At 38.4% G+C, this 21,547-nt stretch overlaps 1 protein-coding gene across 4 annotated transcripts in view; it reads left to right on the top strand.

The window, feature by feature from the left end:
- Positions 1–21,547, top strand: part of PAFAH1B1 (platelet activating factor acetylhydrolase 1b regulatory subunit 1) — a 119,401-nt gene that overhangs the window by 82,071 nt on the left and 15,783 nt on the right. For all 4 annotated transcript variants that reach the window (XM_047759134.1, XM_047759132.1, XM_047759133.1 and 1 more), the window contains 3 exons: positions 16,058–16,142; positions 16,660–16,734; positions 17,641–17,847. In XM_047759134.1, the coding sequence (XP_047615090.1) occupies positions 16,058–16,142; positions 16,660–16,734; positions 17,641–17,847 (367 nt within the window). The remainder of the gene's footprint in view (positions 1–16,057; positions 16,143–16,659; positions 16,735–17,640; positions 17,848–21,547) is intronic.

Below are 21,547 nucleotides of genomic sequence, written 5' to 3' on the forward strand. Positions count from 1 at the left end.
TGTTCAAAAGAAGTAGAAAATTTGATCATAAACTGTAGAGAAAATGGTAAATGGAGTTCAAGTGCAGATGATTTTATCTATCTATCTATCTATCTATCTATCTATCTATCTATCTATCTATCTATCTATCTATTTCCTTTTTAGGGCCACATTCACAGCATATGGATGTTCCCAGTCTAGGGGTCCAGTCAGAGCTACAGCTGCCAGCCTACGCCAAAGCCACAGCAACACAGGATCCAAGCCACGTCTGAGCTATACACCACAGCTCACAGCAGTGCCAGATCCTTAACCCACTGAGCGATACCAGGGATAGAACCCACAACCTCGTGGTTCCTAGTCAGATTTGTTTCCGCTGCACCACAGTGGCAACTCCTCTCTCTTTTTTTTTTTTAATTAAAACGAATTTTATTAGAGTATGGTTGATTTATAGTGTTGTGCCAATTTCTGCTGTAACGCAAAGTGATTCAGTCACACACACATGTACATTTCTTTTTTTAAAAATATTATCTTCCATAATGGTCTATCCCAAGCGACTAGATATAGTTCCTTGTACTATACAGTAGGACCTCATTGCTTATCGATTCTAAATGTAATAGTTTGTATCTACTAACCACAAACTCCCAGTCCAGTCCAGTCCTTCCCTTCTCTCCAAGTTCAGGTGATTTTCAAGCCTAGACTTTTTATCAAGTTTTTGAGGACCAGTAACTTCCCAGATTATGTTGTTGCTTCCAGAACATAGAAAAAGGTGGAAAACTTAGGAGCTTATTTTTTTATTTAAAAATTTTTTTTGGCCACTCCCATGGAATGCAGGAGTTCTTAGGCCAGGGATCAATCCCATGCCACAGCAGCATCCCAAGCCACCACAGTGATGCCAGATCCTTAACCCACTGCACCACAGGAGAACTCCCAGGAGCTCGTTTTATGAGGATAGAATAACCCTGATAGCAACACTAGGCAGAAGGAAAATAATGAAGAAAGAAATTCATTACACACTAATTTTTATATGAACTCAGACATAAAACACTAAATAATACAATAACCGAACCTTGTAGCATATGAAAGAAGTTAATCATGGGCAAGTATCCCAAGAACACAAAAGTTTTTCCAACATTTAGAAACCTGTTAGGGAGTTCCCGTCATGGCTCAGTGGTAACGAACCTGTGTAGTATCCATGAGGACGAGGGTTCAATACCTGGCCTTGCTCAGTGGGTTGAAGATCTGGTGTTGCTGTGAGCTGTGGTGTAGGTTTCAGATACAGCTTGGAGCTGGCGTTTCTGTGGCTGTGGTGTAGGTCAGCAGCTACTGCTCCGATTGGACCCCTAGCCTGGGAACGTCCATATGCTGTGGGTGTGGCCCTTAAAATCCAAAAAAAAAAAAACAAACCTGTTAATGTAATGATTATATTAATAAATAGAAAAAAGTCATCAATTCAGAAAACGCAGGAATAGTACTTTTTTTTAAGCTGCACCTACCTGTGTGGCATGTGGAATTTCCTTGAGCCAGGGATCAAACCTGCACTTCTGCAGTGCCAGTGCCAGATCCTTAGCCCACTGTGTCACAAGGGAACTCCCAGAAATAGTATTTTTAATGTTCCTTCCTGATTGTTAAAAATTTCTTAAGTTCCAGTTGTGGCACAGTGGTTAACGAATCCAACTAGGAACCATGAGGTTGCGGGTTCGACCCCTGGCCTTCCTCAGTGGGTTAAGGATCCGGCGTTGCCATGAGCTGTGGTGTGGGTCATAGACACAGCTTGGATCTCTGGTGTAGGCCGGCAGCTACAGCTCCAGTTCGACTCCTAACCTCCACATGCTGCAGAGTGGCCCCAGAAAAGGCAAAAAAAAAAAGACCAAAAAAAAATTTCTTAGAAAATAAGGTATAGGATATTTTCTAAATCTGATTAAGGCTCTTTGCCAGAAATTTATGGCAAACATTAGAAAGATCAAATGCAGTTCTGTTAAAGTCTGGAACAATTCTGAGTTTTAGAAAGTTCCTGTCTTCCTGCTACTATTTAAACTTGGATTTGCGATTCTAGCGAATGTAATAGGACAACAAAAAGAATTAGATATAACTATTGGAAAGGAAGAGACCAAATGTATTTGTAGTGATAGCATCTAAACAGTAAACCCAACAGAATTAACAGTAGATTGATTGGGTTTAATGTGGTGGCCAGAAACAAGATGGCCTTCAAAAAAATTTGTTTTTTCTGTTGGGTAATGTAAAAAAGATTGCTTTGCACTATTTCTAGTGAAAAAAATGTGAATAATGGGAAGGTGTCAGAACTTCCAAATTATTAATGAAATTAAATAGAATCCCAATAAAAATCCGAACAATTTTTCATGACCAGCTGGTTCTCAAATTCATCTGGAAGAGGAAAGTGGTTAAGAAAAAATTGTAAAGGATTAGTGAGAAAGTGACTAATTGTATCAAATATTCAAATGTTACTATAAAGGTAGTAAGTAAAATATTTGTGGATTGGGAAGTAAGTTAGGGGGACAGAGTTTAGAGACAGGCCCATTTGTCAATGGAAATTCAGCATATGATAAAGATGACATTTCAGGGAGTTCCCGTCGTGGCGCAGTGGTTAAGGAATCCGACTAGGAACTATGAGGTTGCGGGTTCGGTCCCTGCCCTTGCTCAGTGGGGTTAACGATCCGGCGTTGCCATGAGCTGTGGTGTAGGTTGCAGACGAGGCTCGGATCCCGAGTTGCTGTGGCTCTGGTGTAGGCCGGTGGCTACAGCTCCGATTGGACCCCTAGCCTGGGAACCTCCATATGCTGCGGGAGCGGCCCAAGAAATAGCAAAAAGACAAAAAAAAAAAAAAAGATGGCATTTCACATCAGTAGAGAAAAGATGTACTGTTCAGCAAATAGTGTTTGTGCAGCAGATTGTACTAAATAAGATAACCTTGAATCCAGAAGGAGTAAAAGCCCAAAAGTTAATAAATAGAAAATTACGGTGTACAAGTGGTAGGAGAAAACATAGCCTTTTGGTAGGAAATGACTTCCTAAAGATACCAAATGTAGAAAACAAAAGAAAAAGTGGAAAATTTGACTATCAAATTATAAAGTTTTTCTAAGAAGGACCTAAAATAAAAGTTAAAATACTTGCTGGGGAAAATATTTGCAACACATGTAACAGAGGAATGACATCTAGAATATAGAAAGAAATCCTAAAAATTAATAAAAATGGTTACAAGCAGCTAGTAGGAAAATGAGAAAAAGACAATACTGAGGCCATTCACAAACAAAAAAAAATTTTTAATTGGCCAGTAAACTTAGTATCCATAAACAAAACAATACAGTGTGGAGTTCCCGTCCTGGCGCAGTGGTTAACGAATCCGACTAGGAACCATGAGGTCGCGGGTTCGGTCCCTGCCGCCCTTGCTCAGTGGGTTAACGATCCGGCGTTGCCGTGAGCTGTGGTGTAGGTTGCAGATGCGGCTCAGATCCCGCGTTGCTCTGGCTCTGGCGTAGGCTGGCGGCTACAGCTCCGATTCAACCCCTAGCCTGGGAACCTCCATATGCCGAGGGAGCGGCCCAAAGAAATAGCAAAAAGACCAAAAAAAAAAAAAAGTAGTGTTTTCTTTAAAACTGTTGTCCAAAATGAAAATAATGACAGCCTTGACTCTCAAGGGTGTATGGAAATGGGTTCTTTCAGACACCTGTGACAGGCATATACATTGTTATCATTTCTTTAAAGGTCAGTTTGACAGTGTCTTTCAAAATATGTGTGTTCTTTGATATGACAATTTTCTTTATAAAGAGTCCCCCCTCTTTTTTTTTTTTTTTTTTAATTTTCCCACTGTACAGCAAGGGGGTCAGGTTATCCTTACATGTATACATTACAATTACATTTTTCCCCCAGCCTTTCTTCTGTTGCAACATGAGTATCTAGACAAAGTTCTCAATGCTATTCAGCAGGATCTCCTTGTAGATCTATTCTAAGTTGTGTCTGATAAGCCCAAGCTCCCGATCCCTCCCACTCCCTCCCCATCCCTCTCCCATCAGGCAGCCACATGTCTCTTCTCCAAGTCCATGATTTTCTTTTCTGAGGAGATGTTCATTTGTGCTGGATCCCCCTCTTTTTTTAGCACATGTGCAAGTATTTCTGTAGGAATAGCTATGTAAAATTATGAATGTTTTGCCTTGTTTTTAGTGGTAAGAAGCTGATAATCTAAAATTATCCATCATTAGGAATATGTTAACTGCGTTATATCTATTCTATGGGGTGCTGTATAGCATTTTTAAAATGTGGTATATTCCTGTGTATCAATAGGTAAAGAACTCTCAGATGCATTGTTAAGTCAAATAGTCTGGTAGCTAAATAAGATGGTATGATACATTTATGTTAAACGCCCACACACAGCTATGCATTTTGTTCATGCCTATATCTGTAAAGGCCTGAAAGGATATACACTACGCTGTTAACAGTGGTTGCCTCTGAAGAGAATGAAATTGGATAAAGAAGATTTGTGACAGGATTGTTTCAGTATTTTATAAGGCAAATAGGTGTTTTTGTCTGTGTAGTAAAAGTAAAATATTAATGGATTTTCTTTTGAACTGAGAAACTTTAGTTCCCTGGTGACCTAGTGGTTAAGAACTCAGCATTGTCATTGCTGTGGCTTGGGTTCAGTTCCTGGCTTGGGAACTTCATACACTGTAGGCATGGCCAAAAAGAAAGAAAGAATATTAATATTCTCTGGTATTATAGTTGCAGTGGAGCCTGTTTCTCCTTGCTTTTCTGCCTAGGTAACCATAGTATTTTGTTCACTTGTCTTCCTATTCACCAAGCTAGATTTTGTTTGCTTTTTTTTTTTTGGTTTTGTTTTCTTTTTGGCTGTCCCTTTGGCATGTGGAAATTCCCAGGCCAGGGATGGAGCACCCTCAGCAGTTTCAACCTGCACCACAGTTGCAGCAACACTAAATCCTTAATCTGCTGCGCCACAAGGGAACTTCCTGGATATTCTTTATTTTAAGGATATTTTCTCTTATTATATTTGGTTATATTCTATTATGTCTTTTTGGATTCTTTTAATTTTGGTCTATTTTTAGTTTTATATTACCTTGGATATTTTTGAAGATAGCATTCATCTATAATTTTCTGTTGCTTCTAGGAGTTATTCTTCCTCTGTAAAGCATGCTTTCCTCTATTACTTGCTTTGCTACTTTTCCTTTTCTTTTAAAAAATTTGCATGGGTCCTATGTGGCATTTTACCTTCTTACTTTGAGGACAGTTTTGTTTGTAGGGAAGAGTGATTGGGCTAGAATAGCTTGAAATGGAGTGTGCTGTCATCGAACACCTTTCTACCATATTATTACAGCCCTTTACCCTTGGGGCATATTTTACCTCTTAGCTTCCCAGGTCCTCCTCAGATGAGCTAACCTTCTTCAAATTATCTCAGTCCTTTTTTGGATAATTTCTTGTTTGTCTCTGTTAGCTAATTCTGACTGGCACATGTAAAACTAATTCTCTTCACCCTTCTCCTAAATCCTGCTTTGCCTGTAGACAGCTTTACTGCCCTAAAAATCCCCTATGCTTCACCTATTTGTCCATCCTCCCTCTCTCCAAATCCCTGGTAACCACTGATCTTTTTGCACTCTATACTTTTGCCATTTTCAGAAAGTTGTAATCACGTGGTATGTAGCCTCTTCAGAATAATTTCTTTCACTTAACAGCAAGCATTTAAGGTTCCTTCTTTCTTTTCACTTCCATAATATATTTTTAAGTTGTATTTTGCTTTTAAAAAAACTAATCTCTTTACTTTGAGGTGTTCAGGTTTCTCATGTACATGTATTTGAACATTGTATATATTTAGTATCCATTAGAAAGTGGTTCTCTCCTGATTTTTTTTTTTAAGTACAGATCGGTACTTCCCTGCATACTTGAAATTATACATGGGAATACACTATAGCTATGGCAGCATATGTTCATAGAGTGGCATTAGATGCCATATAAGGCTCTGGCACATATACACATGTCATGGAGTGAATAATTGTAAAGACAAGTCTGAGCACAGTACCTTGCATCTTGGCAATATGCTGTTACAAATAGTTCTGTAGCTTAGTTTTGGGCACTTGAGGATCATTTAGAATCTATGTTAAGGAATGAGAGCAGTGTTTAGATTTTGTTAGTAATTCAGCTTTCAAACAGGTATTTCCCACTCTGTTTTAAATCTTCTGGCTCAGTTTAATTGAAGAATATTCTGAGATTGTAGCTTGAGCTGTTGAAATTCAGTTACTATTTGCATTACTTGACTGACCAGGGCTTAATTTCCAAAATATACAAACAGCTCATACAGCTCAACAGCAAAAACCCGAACAACCCAACTGAAAATTGGGCAGAAGACCTAATAGTTCTCCAGAGAAGAAATACAAATGGCCAGTAAGCACAGAAAAAAAGTATTCAGTATTCAGAGAAAAAGTCTTCAAGTAAGTACAACATTGTAAATCAGTTATACTTTATATAAAAAAAAAAGTACAAATAACAAATGCTGGAGAAAAGGGAACTGTCCTACATTGTTGGGATTGTAAATTGGGTCAGCTACTATGAAAAACAATATGAGAGTTCCTGTCATGGCTCAGCGCTAATGAACCTGACTAGTATCCATGAGGCTGTGGGTTTGATCCCTGGCCTCGCTCAGTGAGTTAAGGATCCAGTGTTGCCGCAAGCTGTGGTGTAGGTTGCAGACATAGCTTAGATCCCACATTGCTGTGGTATAGGCCAGCACCTATAGGTCTGATTCGACCCCTAGCCTGGGAACCTCCATATGCTGTGCCCCCCCCCCCAAAAAAAAACAATCTGTAGGTTCGTCAGAAAACTAAGGATAGAGTTACCAGTATGATCCAGCAATCCCACTCCTGGGTATATATCCAAACAAAACTATAATTCACAGGGGCTGTGATCATAGCAGCACTATTCACAGTAGCCAAGACATGGAAACAACCTATCCATCAAAAGATGAATGAATGAAGAGGATGTACGTATATGCAATGGACTACTATTCAGCCATGAATTTAAAAAGTGAAATATGGTGTTCCCTTTGTGGCACAGCGCAAATGAATTCGACTAGGAACCGTGAGGTTGCAGTTCCATCTCTGGTCTCACTCAGTGAGTTAAGGATCTCGCGTTGCCATGAGCTGTGGTGTAGGTTGCAGGCGTGGTTCAGATCCTGCGTTGCTGTTGCTGTGGTGTAGGCCAGCAGCTGCAGCTCCAGTTGGACCCCTAGCCTGGGAACCTCCATATGCCAAGGGGGCAGCCCTTAAAGGCAATAAAGGAAGGAAGAATACCATTTGCAGCGACATGGATGGAACTAGAAATTACCATACTAGGTGAAATAAGTCAGAAAGAGAAAGACAAATACCATGTGGTGTCACTTATGTGTGGAATCTAAAATATGACACAAATGAACCTGTCTGCAAAACAGAAACAGACTTGTAGACTAGGAGAGCAGACTTGTGGCTGCCACGGGGGAAGGGCTTGGGAGAAGGATGGAGTGGGAGGTTGGGGTTAGCAGGTGTAAGCTAGTATACATGGAGGGGATAAATAACAAAGTCCTGCTGTAGAGCACAGAGAACTGTATTCAGTGTCCTATGGTAAATCATAAGGAAAAGAGTATTTTTAAATGTATATGTTTCTGTATAATGAATCACTTTGCTGTACAGCAGAAATTAACACAGTATCAACTATTCTTCAGTAAAATTTGGAAACAAAATACATGAATTGGATGCTGGAACCGAAATGAGGCTATAATTCTCTTTCAAATTTTTATTTTAAAAGGCTATATATTTTCATTGACTAGGGAAGTAAGTATATATTTAAACATAAATTTCTTTCCTTTTTTTTTTTTGTCTTTTGTGGGCCACACCCGCAGCATATGGAGGTTCCCAGGCTAGGGGTCTAATCGGAGCTGTAGCTGTCGGTCTACACCACAGCCACAGCAATGTGGGATCCGAGCCACGTCTTTGACCTACACCACAGCTCATGGCAATGGCAGATCCTTAACCCACTGAGCAAGGCCAAGGATCGAACCCTCAACCTCTTGGTTCCTAGTCGGATTTGTTAACCACTGCACCACGACAGGAACTCCAAGAGTTCTTCATTTTTATTTTTTAGAGCTTGGCTTACTATATGATACTCTTCCTTTATTTAGTTGTTATCCCATCTAATTTTCCTATATGCTTCTGATATATAAATTTTTTTAAAATATCACTTACAGGAGTTCTGCTGTGGAGCAGTGGGTTAATGATCTAGTTTGTCTCTCTGGAGGCACAGTGGGATCTGGCAGCTGTGGCATAGGTCACAGATGCGGCTCAGATTCGATCCCTGGCCCAGGAACTTCCATGTGCTGCAGGGATGGCTGAAAAAGAAAAGAAAAAAAAAATCACTTAGATTAAATTGCTTTTTCTGCCTTGCATGTTTTTCATAATCTGTTTCTTTCCTGTCTTTCAGCTATCTCTCATATCTTAATCTCATTTCCAATATTTATATCTATTATTTAGATGGATCACTTTTGGAGCAATTTTAAATAGTGATTATAAGGTTCCTTGTCCTTGACTTTAATGCATGTATTTCTAGTGTTTTACCATTAACTATAATATTTATTGATTGAAGGTTTGAAGTGCTTTTTTTTTAAGTTAATGAAGACCTATCCATTGTTAAGGAGTGTTTTAAAGTCAAGAATGTTGAAGGATTTGATTGGGTATCCATTGAGATCTTCATCAAGTACCATTCTCATCCCCTTTCTCTCCTTCATTCCCCTGCCTATAATTTTCTTTTTCCTTTAATCCCTAGAACATCTTCATAAAAAAGATTCTTCCATTCAATCTCTTTTCTCTTTTTTGAATTAGTTTTTACACCCTTTGGTAACTGGTTTTGCTACTCATCCCTTCCCCCATTCCTCCCTTGTTTTATAGTGAAAATTCGCTTTACCTTTAGAAATGTAAATGTTTCTTTTTTTTTTTTTTGGTCTTTTTGCCTTTTCTTGGGCTGCTTCCACGGCATATGGAGGTTCCCAGGCTAGGGGTCTAATCGGAGCTGTTAGCCGCCGGCCTACACCAGAGCCACAGCAATGAGGGATCCGAGCCACGTCTTCGACCTACACCACAGCTCACGGCAACGCCGGATCCTTAACCCACTGAGCAAGGGCAGGGATCGAACCCGCAACCTCATGGTTCCTAGTCGGATTTGTTAACCACTGCGCCACGATGGGAACTCCAGAAATGTAAATGTTTCAAACTTTTCAAGACACAGTAGTTATATTGGCTATCCTCTTTTTGTTCAGGCTGACTTTTCTGTATGGGTCTAAGTATGCAAAGTAATTTTTTACAGGAATATATTCTAAAGGGGTCTCACAGTTAAGTAAATACCTACAATTGCTATAGACATATTAAAGTTGGAGGAGAAGGTAGAAAATGGCATTTTTTTACACTTTTAAAAAGTGTAATTGGAGTTCCTGTCGTGGCGCAGTGGTTAACAAATCTGACTAGGAACCATGAGGTTTCGGGTTCGATCTCTGACCTTGCTCAGTGGGTTAAGGATCCGGCATTGCCATGAGCTATGGTGTAGGTCGCAGGTGTGGCTTGGATCCTGCTTTGTTGTGGCTGTGGCGTAGGCCGGTGGCTACAGCTCTGATTCCACCCTAAGCCTGGGAACCTCCACATGCTGTGGGTGTGGCCCTAGAAAAGGCAAAAAGACCAAAAAAAAAAGTATAATTGACGTACAATGGTGTGCTGATTTCTGCTCTACATAGAAAATGTTTTTATTTGTTAATTTTTATTCTTTTTTTTTTTTTTGCATCCATGGCAGAAGAATGTGAGGGGTGTGTTTGGGTTGATAGTGTCGGGGTATTATGTATGACTGATGCAGCTACAAAAATTATCCTGGAGTATGTAAGAACAATGAAAAGAGTGTAGGAAGTCAACTAAAATACTTAAAATATAATCTTTGCATTTTAATAAACTTGGTATAGTTTAGAGAAACAAACAACCTCATTTACCTTACAGTTTTTCTTTTTGGCTAAGCCTGCAGCATGGGTATCAGGGTCAGGGATCAAACCCATGCCACAGCAGTGGCAATGTGGGGATCCTTAACTTGCTCTTCCACCAGGAAATTCCTCAGTTTGTTCTTTTGATTTTAACCATTTTCTGATTCTGCATGGGGTTACTGGTTTTGGCGTTACTGTTACACTTCTATGTGTGAATGTATGAATTTTTCTTTTTTCTCTTTTTTTGTCTTTTTTGTCTTTTTGTTGTTGTTGTTGCTATTTCTTGGGCCGCTCCCACGGCATATGGAGGTTCCCAGGCTAGGGGTTGAATCGGAGCTGTAGCCGCCGGCCTACGCCAGAGCCACAGCAACGCGGGATCCGAGCCGCGTCTGCAACCTACACCACAGCTCACGGCAACGCCGGATCGTTAACCCACTGAGCAAGGGCAGGGACCGAACCCGAAACCTCATGGTTCCTAGTCGGATTCGTTAACCACTGCGCCACGACAGGAACTCCGAATTTTTCTTTTTTAATCTCCTAAGGTTTAGTAGATTTAACTTATATGTATGAAGTTTCTTTGAAAGATTATTATAAACTTTGCTTTGATGTCCACTTGTTTCTAACAAGATAAGTCTTCCATCCTTAGTAAAACTGATGAAATCAACTCTAGGTCAAGAATTGAAATTATTAGCAAACTCTAAATCCACCCTTTAGACTGTTAGAACTACAAGATTCTTCAGTCTGTTTATTCTTACTTTAAGCAATGGTGGTACATCTTTCCTGAGTTTGGTTCCACATTCGCTGGATCATATAGTTAACTTAGCTATTGAGTGGTGAGGGTAACGGGTGGTGGTACCAAAGTTATCTGGCCATGGGGACCTGGCTTATGTTTCTTGACTCTGTCAACACCACTGACCTGACATTGTGGTTAGATGTGTGACTAAGAAATCTAACTGGGAGTTCCCATCATGGCGCAGTGGTTAGCGAATCTGACTAGGAACAATGAGGTCTCAGTTTGATCCCTGACCTCGATCAGTGGGTTGACGATCCAGCGTTGCTGTGAGCTGTGGTGTAGGTCGCAGACTCGGCTTGGATCCTGCATTGCTGTGGCTGTGGCGTAGGCCGGTGGCTACAGCTCCGATTCGACCCTTAGCCTGGGAACCTCCATATGCCTAGAGTGCAGCCCTAAAAGGACAAAAAGGCAAAAAAAAATACACACACACACACACACACACACACACGACTGAATTGTATCTGGTTGACTAGACTCTTCTGGGACTGGGTTGTGGACTTTGTACATTATCAGTGTAATGTACTATCCCTGATGGTCTCAAGACTCATTTACTTAAACTTCAGTTTTAATGTATTTGCTATATTTTTGTATGTCTGTTTTTTAAACTCATATGGAATACTGTTTATGGTGCTCATTTGAAGCCTTACTATGGAGTGGAATACTGAAGCTATTTTAAGTTCCAGAACTGCACTTGCTAAAGTCAGCAGTGACCTCTTAGTAGCCACATTGCTTGGATACTTTAGACTTACTCTACTTGACCTCTCAACTCCCTTCTCTGTTGGCTTGGTGACATCTCTCTTAAATGTCTTAGTAGGCTCCTTCACTCCATAATGACTGCTGGTTTTTTTTTTTTTTGTCTGTAATGGCTTCTTAAATACTGGTATTTGTCAAGGTTCCATTATTTACATTCTAAGTGTCCTTTTTCCTTCCCATTATATACCATCTTGCAGAGCATCTTTCACCACCTAACAGATTGCTACTACCTGTTTATGAATTTTCCCAAATCTTTCCTTACATCAGATCTGTCTCTTGAGCTTCTGGTTATATTCAGTTACCTCCTAATGTATCATATATCTTTACTTAAATACCTTAAGCTCCTTCAAGTCAAAAGGTTTAAGACTGAACTAATTATATTCCTACCCCTTTTTTTCTTCCTCCTCTTCTCCTGTTTTCTTTCCTAAGTAAATGTTACTGTCATCTACTAGAAACTTGTGAATCAAATATTTTCTCCCATCTCCCACATCAAGTCAGTTACTAAAACAAAAGCCTAGTGATTAAAAGTGTGAGTCATTCTTGGTGTTTAGAATTTGTGTAGGGCTTCTTTTTAAAGCAGTATAAATCCACTTTTTAAACATTTATGAAGAAATACAATATATGGAAATACATGAAAATGTAACAACTCTAGTTGAAGGGAGGTGTAGCCTTCCATTTATTTAGCCAGTTTCTTCCCCACCTACTCAGTAAATGTTGATTGGAATTATTATCCTAAATTATTTCACTAGTTTTGTGACCTTGGATAAATCAGTCTGTCATTATATAATAATAATAATGAGGTAATATACTTTCTACCTTATTTATTCATTCATTTATTTATTTTTATGCACCCTTGGAATATGGAAGTTCCTTGGCCAGAGATTCACTGTGAGCCACAACTGCAGCCTGCACTGCAGTTGCAGCAATGCCAGATCCTTTAATCCACTGCCTTGGGCCGGGGATCAGACTTGAGCCTCTACAGGGATATAAGCTGCTGCAGTTGGATTCTTAACCCACTGTGGCACAGCAGGAACTCCTCTACCTAATTTAACAGAATGGTTTTAGGATCAAAAAACAACACTGAATGTTGTTTTTTAAATTGGATTTAACAATTTGTAAAAAGTATAAATATAATATGCAACTATGCTTTTTATGTACAGGTGGAATTACCTGTATTTAATTAATTGGCTTTGCCACACAGCCTCTTTTTAAAATACAAATGTTGGGAGTTCCCATCGTGGCGCAGTGGTTAATGAATCCGACTAGGAACCATGAGGTTGCGGGTTCGGTCCCTGGCCTTGCTCAGTGGGTTAAGGATCCGGCGTTGCCGTGAGCTGTGCTGTAGGTTGCAGACGCGGCTCGGATCCCACGTTGCTGTGGCTCTGGCGTAGGCTGGTGGCTACAGCTCCGATTCAACCCCTAGCCTGGGAACCTCCATATGCCGCGGGATCGGCCCAAGAAATAGCAACAACAACAACAACAACAACAACAACAAAAAATACAAATGTTGGGTTAAGCCACACAGAATTTGGAAATCTGGCAGAAGTTTTAAAAAGTTAACATCTAGGAGTTCCTGTCGTGGCTCAGCGGTTACCGAATCCAACTAAGAACCATGAGGTTGCGGGTTAGATCCCTGGCCTTGCTCAGTGGGTTAAGGATCTGGTGTTGCTGTGAGCTGTGGTATAGATTGCACATGCGGCTCAGATCCCGAGTTGCTGTTGCTGTGGCTGTGGCTGTGGCTGTGGTATAGGCCGGCAGCTACAGCTCTGATTAGACCCCTAGCCTGGGAACTTCCACATGCTGCGGGAGCAGCCCAAGAAATCGAAAAAAGCCAAAAAAAAAAAAAAAGTTAACATCTAGTACACTTTCGTAAAAGCTATATAAGCAAAATCAAAGAGCATCTACTGTTTAAGTCAGTTGTTTGAAAAGAAAATGTGGTAAAGGGATAGTATTCAGAACTAATGGTAGGAGTATAAGTTGTTTACAACTCTGGGGAGTAGTTTGACAGTAGCTATCAAAATGTGCTAGAAAAAAAATTTTTTTTTTCTCGTCTTAGTCTGTTCTTAGACTGCCAAAACAAAATCCCTAAACTGGGTGGCTTATAAACAACAAAGATTTATGTCCCACAGTTTTAGAGGCTAGGAAATCTAAGATTGAGGCACTGGCAGATCAGTGTCTGGTTGGGGTTTGCTTCTTGGTTCGTAGTCTTTTTTTATAAGGGCATTAACCCTTTTTGTGATCTCCTCCCAGACTTCACTTCTAAATACCATCACTATAGGGATTAGGTTTCAACATAAAAATTTGGAGGGGATGCAAACATTAAAGTCTATAGCACCTTTTGACTTAAAATGTGAAGATATTTGAAAAGCTTTATGACTATTTATTTGCAAAATTATTTTAAATAGTGAAAAATCAGAAACTGTAAGTCTACCAATGGATGAATGCTTAAATAAAATTTGGTACATTGATATAATGGAATATTGTTTGAATATTAACAACTGTGATGTCATAAATGAATATTTATTGACAAGGAAAGATTTTTACAGTGATTAGATGAAATAAGCAGATTGTTGCTTGATTAAAAGCATACATGGTGATGTGAATATATGGGCAGAGAACATAGTATGAGTAGACATAGTTTAGGCATTAGGGCTTGACCTTGGGGTAGGATTAGGGCTATGTAGGGACATTAAATATTTAGAAATACTATATATGATTTTTTACCATTGACATTTTTCCTTTTATTTGCTTGAAGGAAATAAAGCTAAGATAAATAGATGCCTTTTAGTATCTTTGTTTCCCTTACTACTTGAGGTATCCTAACCAAAGGGTTATTTATTTTTGTTGAAGATTTGTAATACAGGCTTTGACAACATAGTATTTGATGGAATATTTTGAGACAGCCATTACCTTTGTATTTTGTATTATTTCAGAAGACCCAAGTAGAAGTACTTTGGAAATTAAAAAGATCTCAGAAAAGGACAGAAAGTATAGGCAGCACACAGACACAGACTCAAAATAATAGTAAGAATTTACCTTTCCTCAGTCCCTATGTTCACAACTGTCATGTATGGACCTTGTCTTCCACTGGTTATTGTACTTTAATCTTCGATATGCTATTAATTGACTAAAACATAAAATGTTTGGTCTCATTTTCTTTTGCCATTGTTTGTTTTGTTTTGTTTTGATTTTTGGCCATGCCTGCAGCATGCGTAAGTTCCCAGGCCAGGAAGTGAGCCCATACCATAGCTGCAACCAGAGCCACAGCAGTGACAATGCCCGATCCTTAACCCGCTGAGCCAAAAGGGAACTCCAGCTTGTTTTGTTTTCAAATGCCATTGAATTAAAACTTAATCCCACCCTCCAACACTGTTAGTGTTGTTATTTCCTAAAGCATTAGGTAGGCAGTAGCAAGACATTTATACAAGAATAGCCATGATGTTGTAATACTAATTGTAAAAGCATGTGTCTCTAATGGAATACATTTTTTTAATTGAAGCAGATTTCTATACATCTGATAAAGAATGCTTGCTAAGATTAAATTTATGTGATGTATATAAAATATTGTATGTAGTCTGTTATAAAACAGTATTGATTATCTCTGAAAGATTATGCAGGGATATATACTCTTAGGTAGATTATCTCTGAAAGAATATACAAAACATTGGTAAAGTGGTTTCCTCAGATGGAATATTGGGGATCAGTGGTAGAAACCCCACTTTATTGTGTGCTTATATTTTTTTTAAGTCTGTGTGTATGTTAACTTTGAAATTATTTAATTTAAAATGTTTTGAAAGCAATACTAAGAAAACAACTATTTCTATCACAGTGGAACTTAAGGCTTAAAAAAATTGAGAGACATTAGAATAGGTTGCCTTAGGATACAGGTAGCTGATACTCTCTTTGGAAGATTATAAAGAGAGCATGAATTTCATCTACTAATTTAGCTTCTCTAACCTTTGAGTTCTCATTTTAAATGAATGTCTCATTTTTGATAGTATACGAGGTTTAAAGCTTATGTCACTCTTTTTTTTCATCCACTCTCCTGGATTAAGTTGTCTCTAATATTAAAATATTTATTAATTACAATTTTATTTGAACAATTCTCCCTGCAAAAACTAAATTTCCTTTGCTAGTCTTTTAGTGTCTGTTAGAATAAAAGTAGTAAGGGAAGGCTAAATATAAACTATAAACATGAACAAAATTCATCATTACTGTCACAGAGTGATAACTAATTAATAAGCCATATCTATAGAGTACCCACAGTTTGTAAAGTAAGGAACACATTAGAACCATAACTAAAAGCTCAAGAGTAATGTTATAATTTTGTGGATATACTATGACAGGGCTGAATGTTTTAGAGGCTGGGGGGGGTATTGGTTCCTTTTCTTGTGAAATACTTGTATGATTTGGAAGGTAATAATTCTTAAAAGAATGTCTTAAGATTTATGAGATTTTAAATAAAATATTTTCTGTTCAAAATAGAAATGAGAGTTTATTAGGAGTCATTTGAATTTGTTTTCTTCCAGAAATCGAGCTATAGCAGATTATCTTCGTTCAAATGGCTATGAAGAAGCATATTCAGTTTTTAAAAAGGAAGCTGAATTAGATATGGTATGTCTAACTTTTTTTTTTGTCTTTTGTCTCTTTAGGGCCGTGCCCATGGCATATGGAGGTTTCCAGGCTAGGGGTTGAATCGGAGCTACAGTTGCCAACCTGTACCACAGCCACAGCAATGCCAGATCTGAGCCGAGTCTGTGACCTATACCACATCTCATGGCAAGGCCGGATCCTTAACCCACTGAGCAAGGCCAGGGATCGAACCCACATCCTCATTGATACTAGTCAGGTTCGTTAACCACTGAGCCACGACGGGAACTCCATTGTTTAACTTTTTAATAATTATTTCATGGTGTACTTAATAAGTGTATTTTACTCAATTATCAGTAGTTAATAGTCACCTCAGTTACTCAAAAATCTTATCATTTGTAACTGTGGTTTATTTGGCACTAAACTCGGTATACAGTCAGATATTTTTAGTAATGTTTGGGCTTGTAGATGAATGGTCAGTTTGGCTTGCACTGTTGTACTTGAACCATGTTTTTTTAAAGGTTCTCATTTTTTTCTCTAGAATGAAGAATTAGATAAGAAATATGCTGGTCTTTTGGAAAAAAAATGGACATCTGTTATTAGATTACAAAAGAAGGTAACTAAGTCTTTTTTCTTTTAAGTTAGTTGTATTCAGAGTATTATACAAACTTTGAAAGTATCAATATAACATATTATTCTTCTGCATTAATTAATAATTATATTTAACCTTGAAAAGGCAAATAAAAATACATTTCTCTACATTAAAAAAATTTTTTTTTGACCTATTCAGATCATTGTTGATATATGCAAACTAACTTATGCATCCCAGGCTGGGTTGAACCTAACACAACCTCAACTTTAAGGATTTGATACTTAAGAGCCCATTTATACAGTTAAGTGGGAAGAACACATGGAGTTGATATGATCCTGGGAAAAGAGCACTAAAATGTGCTCTTAGACAAGACATTTTCATCTCTGAGCTTTTGTTTTTATTTATAAAGTGAAGGCAGTAAGTAGTATTCTGGTCCTAAAATTTATACTTTGGGTAGGCGGAGTTAGAATAAATGACATTATACTGGGAGTTAATCTATTAAAAGCTCTCAGAAAAGTGCCTAACATAGATGCTTATTAATATTAGCTTTTTTATTGTGAATATTGTGATTAGTATGTATAATGTAAACCGGTTTGGAAAGAATTTATTGAGAGTGGCGGACTTAGATGGAATCAAGATAGGTTCCCTACTTGTCCTTAATTCATATCCTGGTACCTTGCAAGTTTTTCTTTTGAGTTAAGTGGTCAAAACACAATTCTATTAAGGCTTTCTCAGTTTTTAGTTTTGTCACACTACTAAAATTTTGGTGATATATAATATAGATCTCTTTCAATTAAATCTGACAAATGTTTTGTAAATTACTAAAATTTTATTCTGCATATATGGATGCAAAATAAAGGCAGTTTTTAAAACACCAAATATGCTGTTTTTCAGAATCTATCTGTACGTAACCATGTGTTCTTTCTCAAGGTTATGGAATTAGAATCAAAACTAAATGAAGCGAAAGAAGAATTTACGTCGGGTGGACCTCTTGGTCAAAAACGAGACCCAAAAGAATGGATTCCCCGTCCACCAGAAAAATATGCGTTGAGTGGTCATAGGAGTCCAGTTACTCGAGTCATTTTCCATCCTGTGTTCAGTGTTATGGTCTCTGCTTCAGAGGATGCTACAATTAAGGTAGTTTTTTTAAAAAAAATTGGAAGACATACAATAGGATGATTGTTAGAAGCAGATTTAATGTTAATTGAGTGAAAGAAATCAAAAGATCCTGAAATGAGGACCTAAGCAGAGGGACAGGAGCGCCTTTTTGAAACTGTGATTGGTTCTTAACCTTAAAAGACAGAATTAGAATAAAATTTCATTGTAGCTCCTTAGAGACAAACTGCCAAACAAGTTTACTGATGAATTTGAGAACACTGAGTATCACTAATTAAGCACTGGACAATAAACAATAGGTCACCTAGTGCTTGAGTAATTTTTGTTCTTGGAGAATAAAAATATAAGTGTGTGCCTTACTTATAAGCAGAGATGATAGATGAAAATACAGGATTATAAAACTAGTAATTCAAGGGATGAATATAATTCTGCAAAAGAATTCAATAGAGAAATTTAAATTGTACTTTCCAAACTTAAGTAGTTCTCTTCAGGGGTGTGGGAATGTAGAAGCTTTTCACTTTATAAGCTATGTATTTCTCTGATTTTTATATTTTTCATGATAAGCATATGCATTTTTTTTCTTTTTACGGCTACACCTGTGGCATATAGAAGTTCCTGAGCCAGGGGTTGAATTGGAGCTGCAGCTGGGGCCTACGTCACAGCTTAATGGCAACGCAGGATCCTTAACCCACTGAGCAAGGCCAGGGATCAAACCCATGTCCTCACAGAGACAACGTCCTTCATCCACTGAGCCATAATGGGGACTCCCATTTTAATATTTTTTAATCATAAAAAGTTGTTTTTGTAATTCCCTTTGGTCCAGACATAATACATTGACAGTTGTAGAAACGACCTACAGAAAGATAAGTAAAATACAGTTTTAAAAATTTAGGTTTCTCTATTCTGAAGCTTATTTCAGATTAATTTCTAGATTTTAAGTTTTCATTTGTAGAGGTATAACTAAGGAAATGTTCGTGGGAATTCTCATTGTGGCTCAGCAGTTTAAGAATTCAGCTAGTATCCATGAGGATGCAGGTTAGATCCTTGGCCTCACTCAGTGGGTTAAGGATCTAGCATTGCCTCAAGCTACGGCATAGGTGGCAGATGGGGCTCGGGTCTAGCCTGGCTAGCTCCATTTCAACCCCTAGCCTGGGAACTTCCATATGCCACAAGTGCAGCCCTAAAAAGCAATAAAAAAAGAAAAGGAAAAAGAATTACAAATGAAAGTTTTAAAAGTTTTATCTATAATCATACAGCATATCTCAACAACTACTGAAAGTTCTCCCTTCCATTTAGTCTTTATGTAACGTTCACACATGGTTGTTTCATTAATGAAAACATTTCTATTTAGTTTTGTTTCCTTTTTTGATTAAACTTATTTTAGAAATATCTTTATTTCTAATGAATCACCATTATGTATGGAGACTTTATAGTTAATGGTCAAGAGCACAAACTGTGTATTCAAGTTCTGACCCTGCCACTTAATGATTTGATAATGAGCAAATTAACTTTTTGTGCTTCTCTTTCTTCATCTGTAAAATAAAGATAATTAATATTTTGTCACAGGGCTTTAGGGAGGATTTAAATGAATTAATACATGAAAAGTGCTTTAAAGGGTGCTGGCCAAATACTATAGGAGTACTCAGTATCAGCAGTGTCTCACCACCATTAACAAATCTTCCTTTGGATTTTTATTTCCAGTCATCTACTATCATAATTAGTGTTGTTCTGTTCATTTGTGGGTTTTTTTGTTTGGTTCTTTTTTGTCTTTTTTTAGGGCTGCACCCACGCATATATGGAGGTTTCCAGGCTAGGGGTCCAATCAGAGCTACACCAGAGCCACAGCAACACAGGACCTGACTCACGTCTGTGACCTACACCACACCACAGCTCACAACAACACTGGATCCTTAACCCAGTGAGCAAGGTTCCTAGTCAGATTCGTTAACCACTTAGCTGTGACAGGAACTCCATTCTGTTCATTTTGTATACGAGTCTTTTTCTTTCTTACTCTGTGGGATAAAAAGAAACCTGTTTCCATTTCAATTATTTCCTTTTTTTTTTTTTTTTTTTGCCTTTTCTAGGGCTGCTTCCCTCGGCATATAGAGGTTCCCAGGCTAGGGGTCTAATCAGAGCTATAGCCTCGGGCCTAACGCCACAGCCACAGCAATGTGGGATCCAAGCCACCTCTGCAACCTACACTACTACGCTCATGGCAACGCCGGATCCTTAACCCACTGAGCAAGGCCAGGGATCGAACCTGCAACTTCATGGTTCCTAGTCAGATTCGTTAACCACTGTGCCATGACGGGAACTCCCATTCCAATTATTTTCTTTAATTGTGGTAAAGCTGGGTGATTTCTAAATGATGATTGTGATAGAACTATTTTCCAAAAATTTCAAAGAAGCACACAAAGACGGAGTCTTTTGTAGTCTTGTGACTATCTTGGGTACTTGATGTGTTTAGGGTTCAAATTTCGCATTTGTTGGAAGGGGCATTAAAAATATCTATGTCAGGAGTTCCCGTCATGGCGCATTAGTTAACGAATCTGACTAGGAACCTTGAGGTTGAGGGTTCGGTCCCTGCCCTTGCTCAGTGGGTTAACGATCCGGCGTTGCCGTGAGCTGTGGTGTAGGTTACAGACTAGACTCGGCTTGGATCTCGCATTGCTGTGGCTCTGGCGTAGGCTGGCGGCTACAGCTCCGATTCGACCCCTAGCCTGGGAACCTCCATATGCGGCGGCAGCGGCCCAAAAAAATAGCAAAAAAAGACAAAAAAAAATCTATGTCAGATTATTTTGCTTAAAACAAAGTAATATATACATAATGTATATAAGAATACAGTGTTTGGTGGATAGATGGAAAGGCCTCAAGCTAGCTAATGTTATAGTTATTGATTACAAAATTAAAATTTTATTATATTGAATAATTTATCTTGTGCATCTCAAATATAATGGGTTCCTTTTAGAGCCATTCATTTATATCATGAATATTTGAACTATAATTTAGGAAAAATGATAAAGGATGGATATTTGGAATAGTTCATGAGAGTTTTTTTTTTTTCTTTTTCTCTTTTTGGCCACCCCACAGCATATACAGTTCCCAGGCAAGGAATCAGATCCTAGCTGCAGCTGCCGCAACACCAGATCCTTTAACCCACTGTGCCAGGCTGGGGATTGAACATGCATCCTGGCACTGCAGAGACATTCCTGATCCCATTGTGCCACGATTACAATGATGTGTCATTTAAAATTTAAAAACAGGAGTTCCCGTCAGGGCTCAGCACAAATGAATCTGACTAATATCCATGAGGACACAGGTTTGATCCCTGGCCTTTCTCAGTGGGTTAAGGATCTGGCATTGCCATGAGCTGTGGTGTAGGTTGCAGACATGGCTTGGATCTGGCGTTGCTGTGGCTGTGGCCAGCAGCTACGGCTCTGATTCGACCCCTAGTCTGAGAACCTCCATATGCTGTGGGTGTGGCCCTAAAAAGACAAAATAAAATTTAAAAACATGATTTCTGATTGTCATTTATAACTAGTTCTTAAATGTTAAGAAAAATGAATAGCAAACAAAACTGAAAAACACATTCAACTGATAAAGCAGATGAAGGATTGCCAACTTAAATGTAAAGAGTTCAAACAAATATGGAAAACAGTAACATCTTAATAGAAAAATGGACTCTATGACATGAACAGACAATTCATATAAGAAGAAAAAC

This window comes from Phacochoerus africanus, chromosome 14 (assembly GCF_016906955.1).
Source record: "Phacochoerus africanus isolate WHEZ1 chromosome 14, ROS_Pafr_v1, whole genome shotgun sequence".
Classification (NCBI taxonomy): Eukaryota; Metazoa; Chordata; class Mammalia; order Artiodactyla; family Suidae; genus Phacochoerus; species Phacochoerus africanus.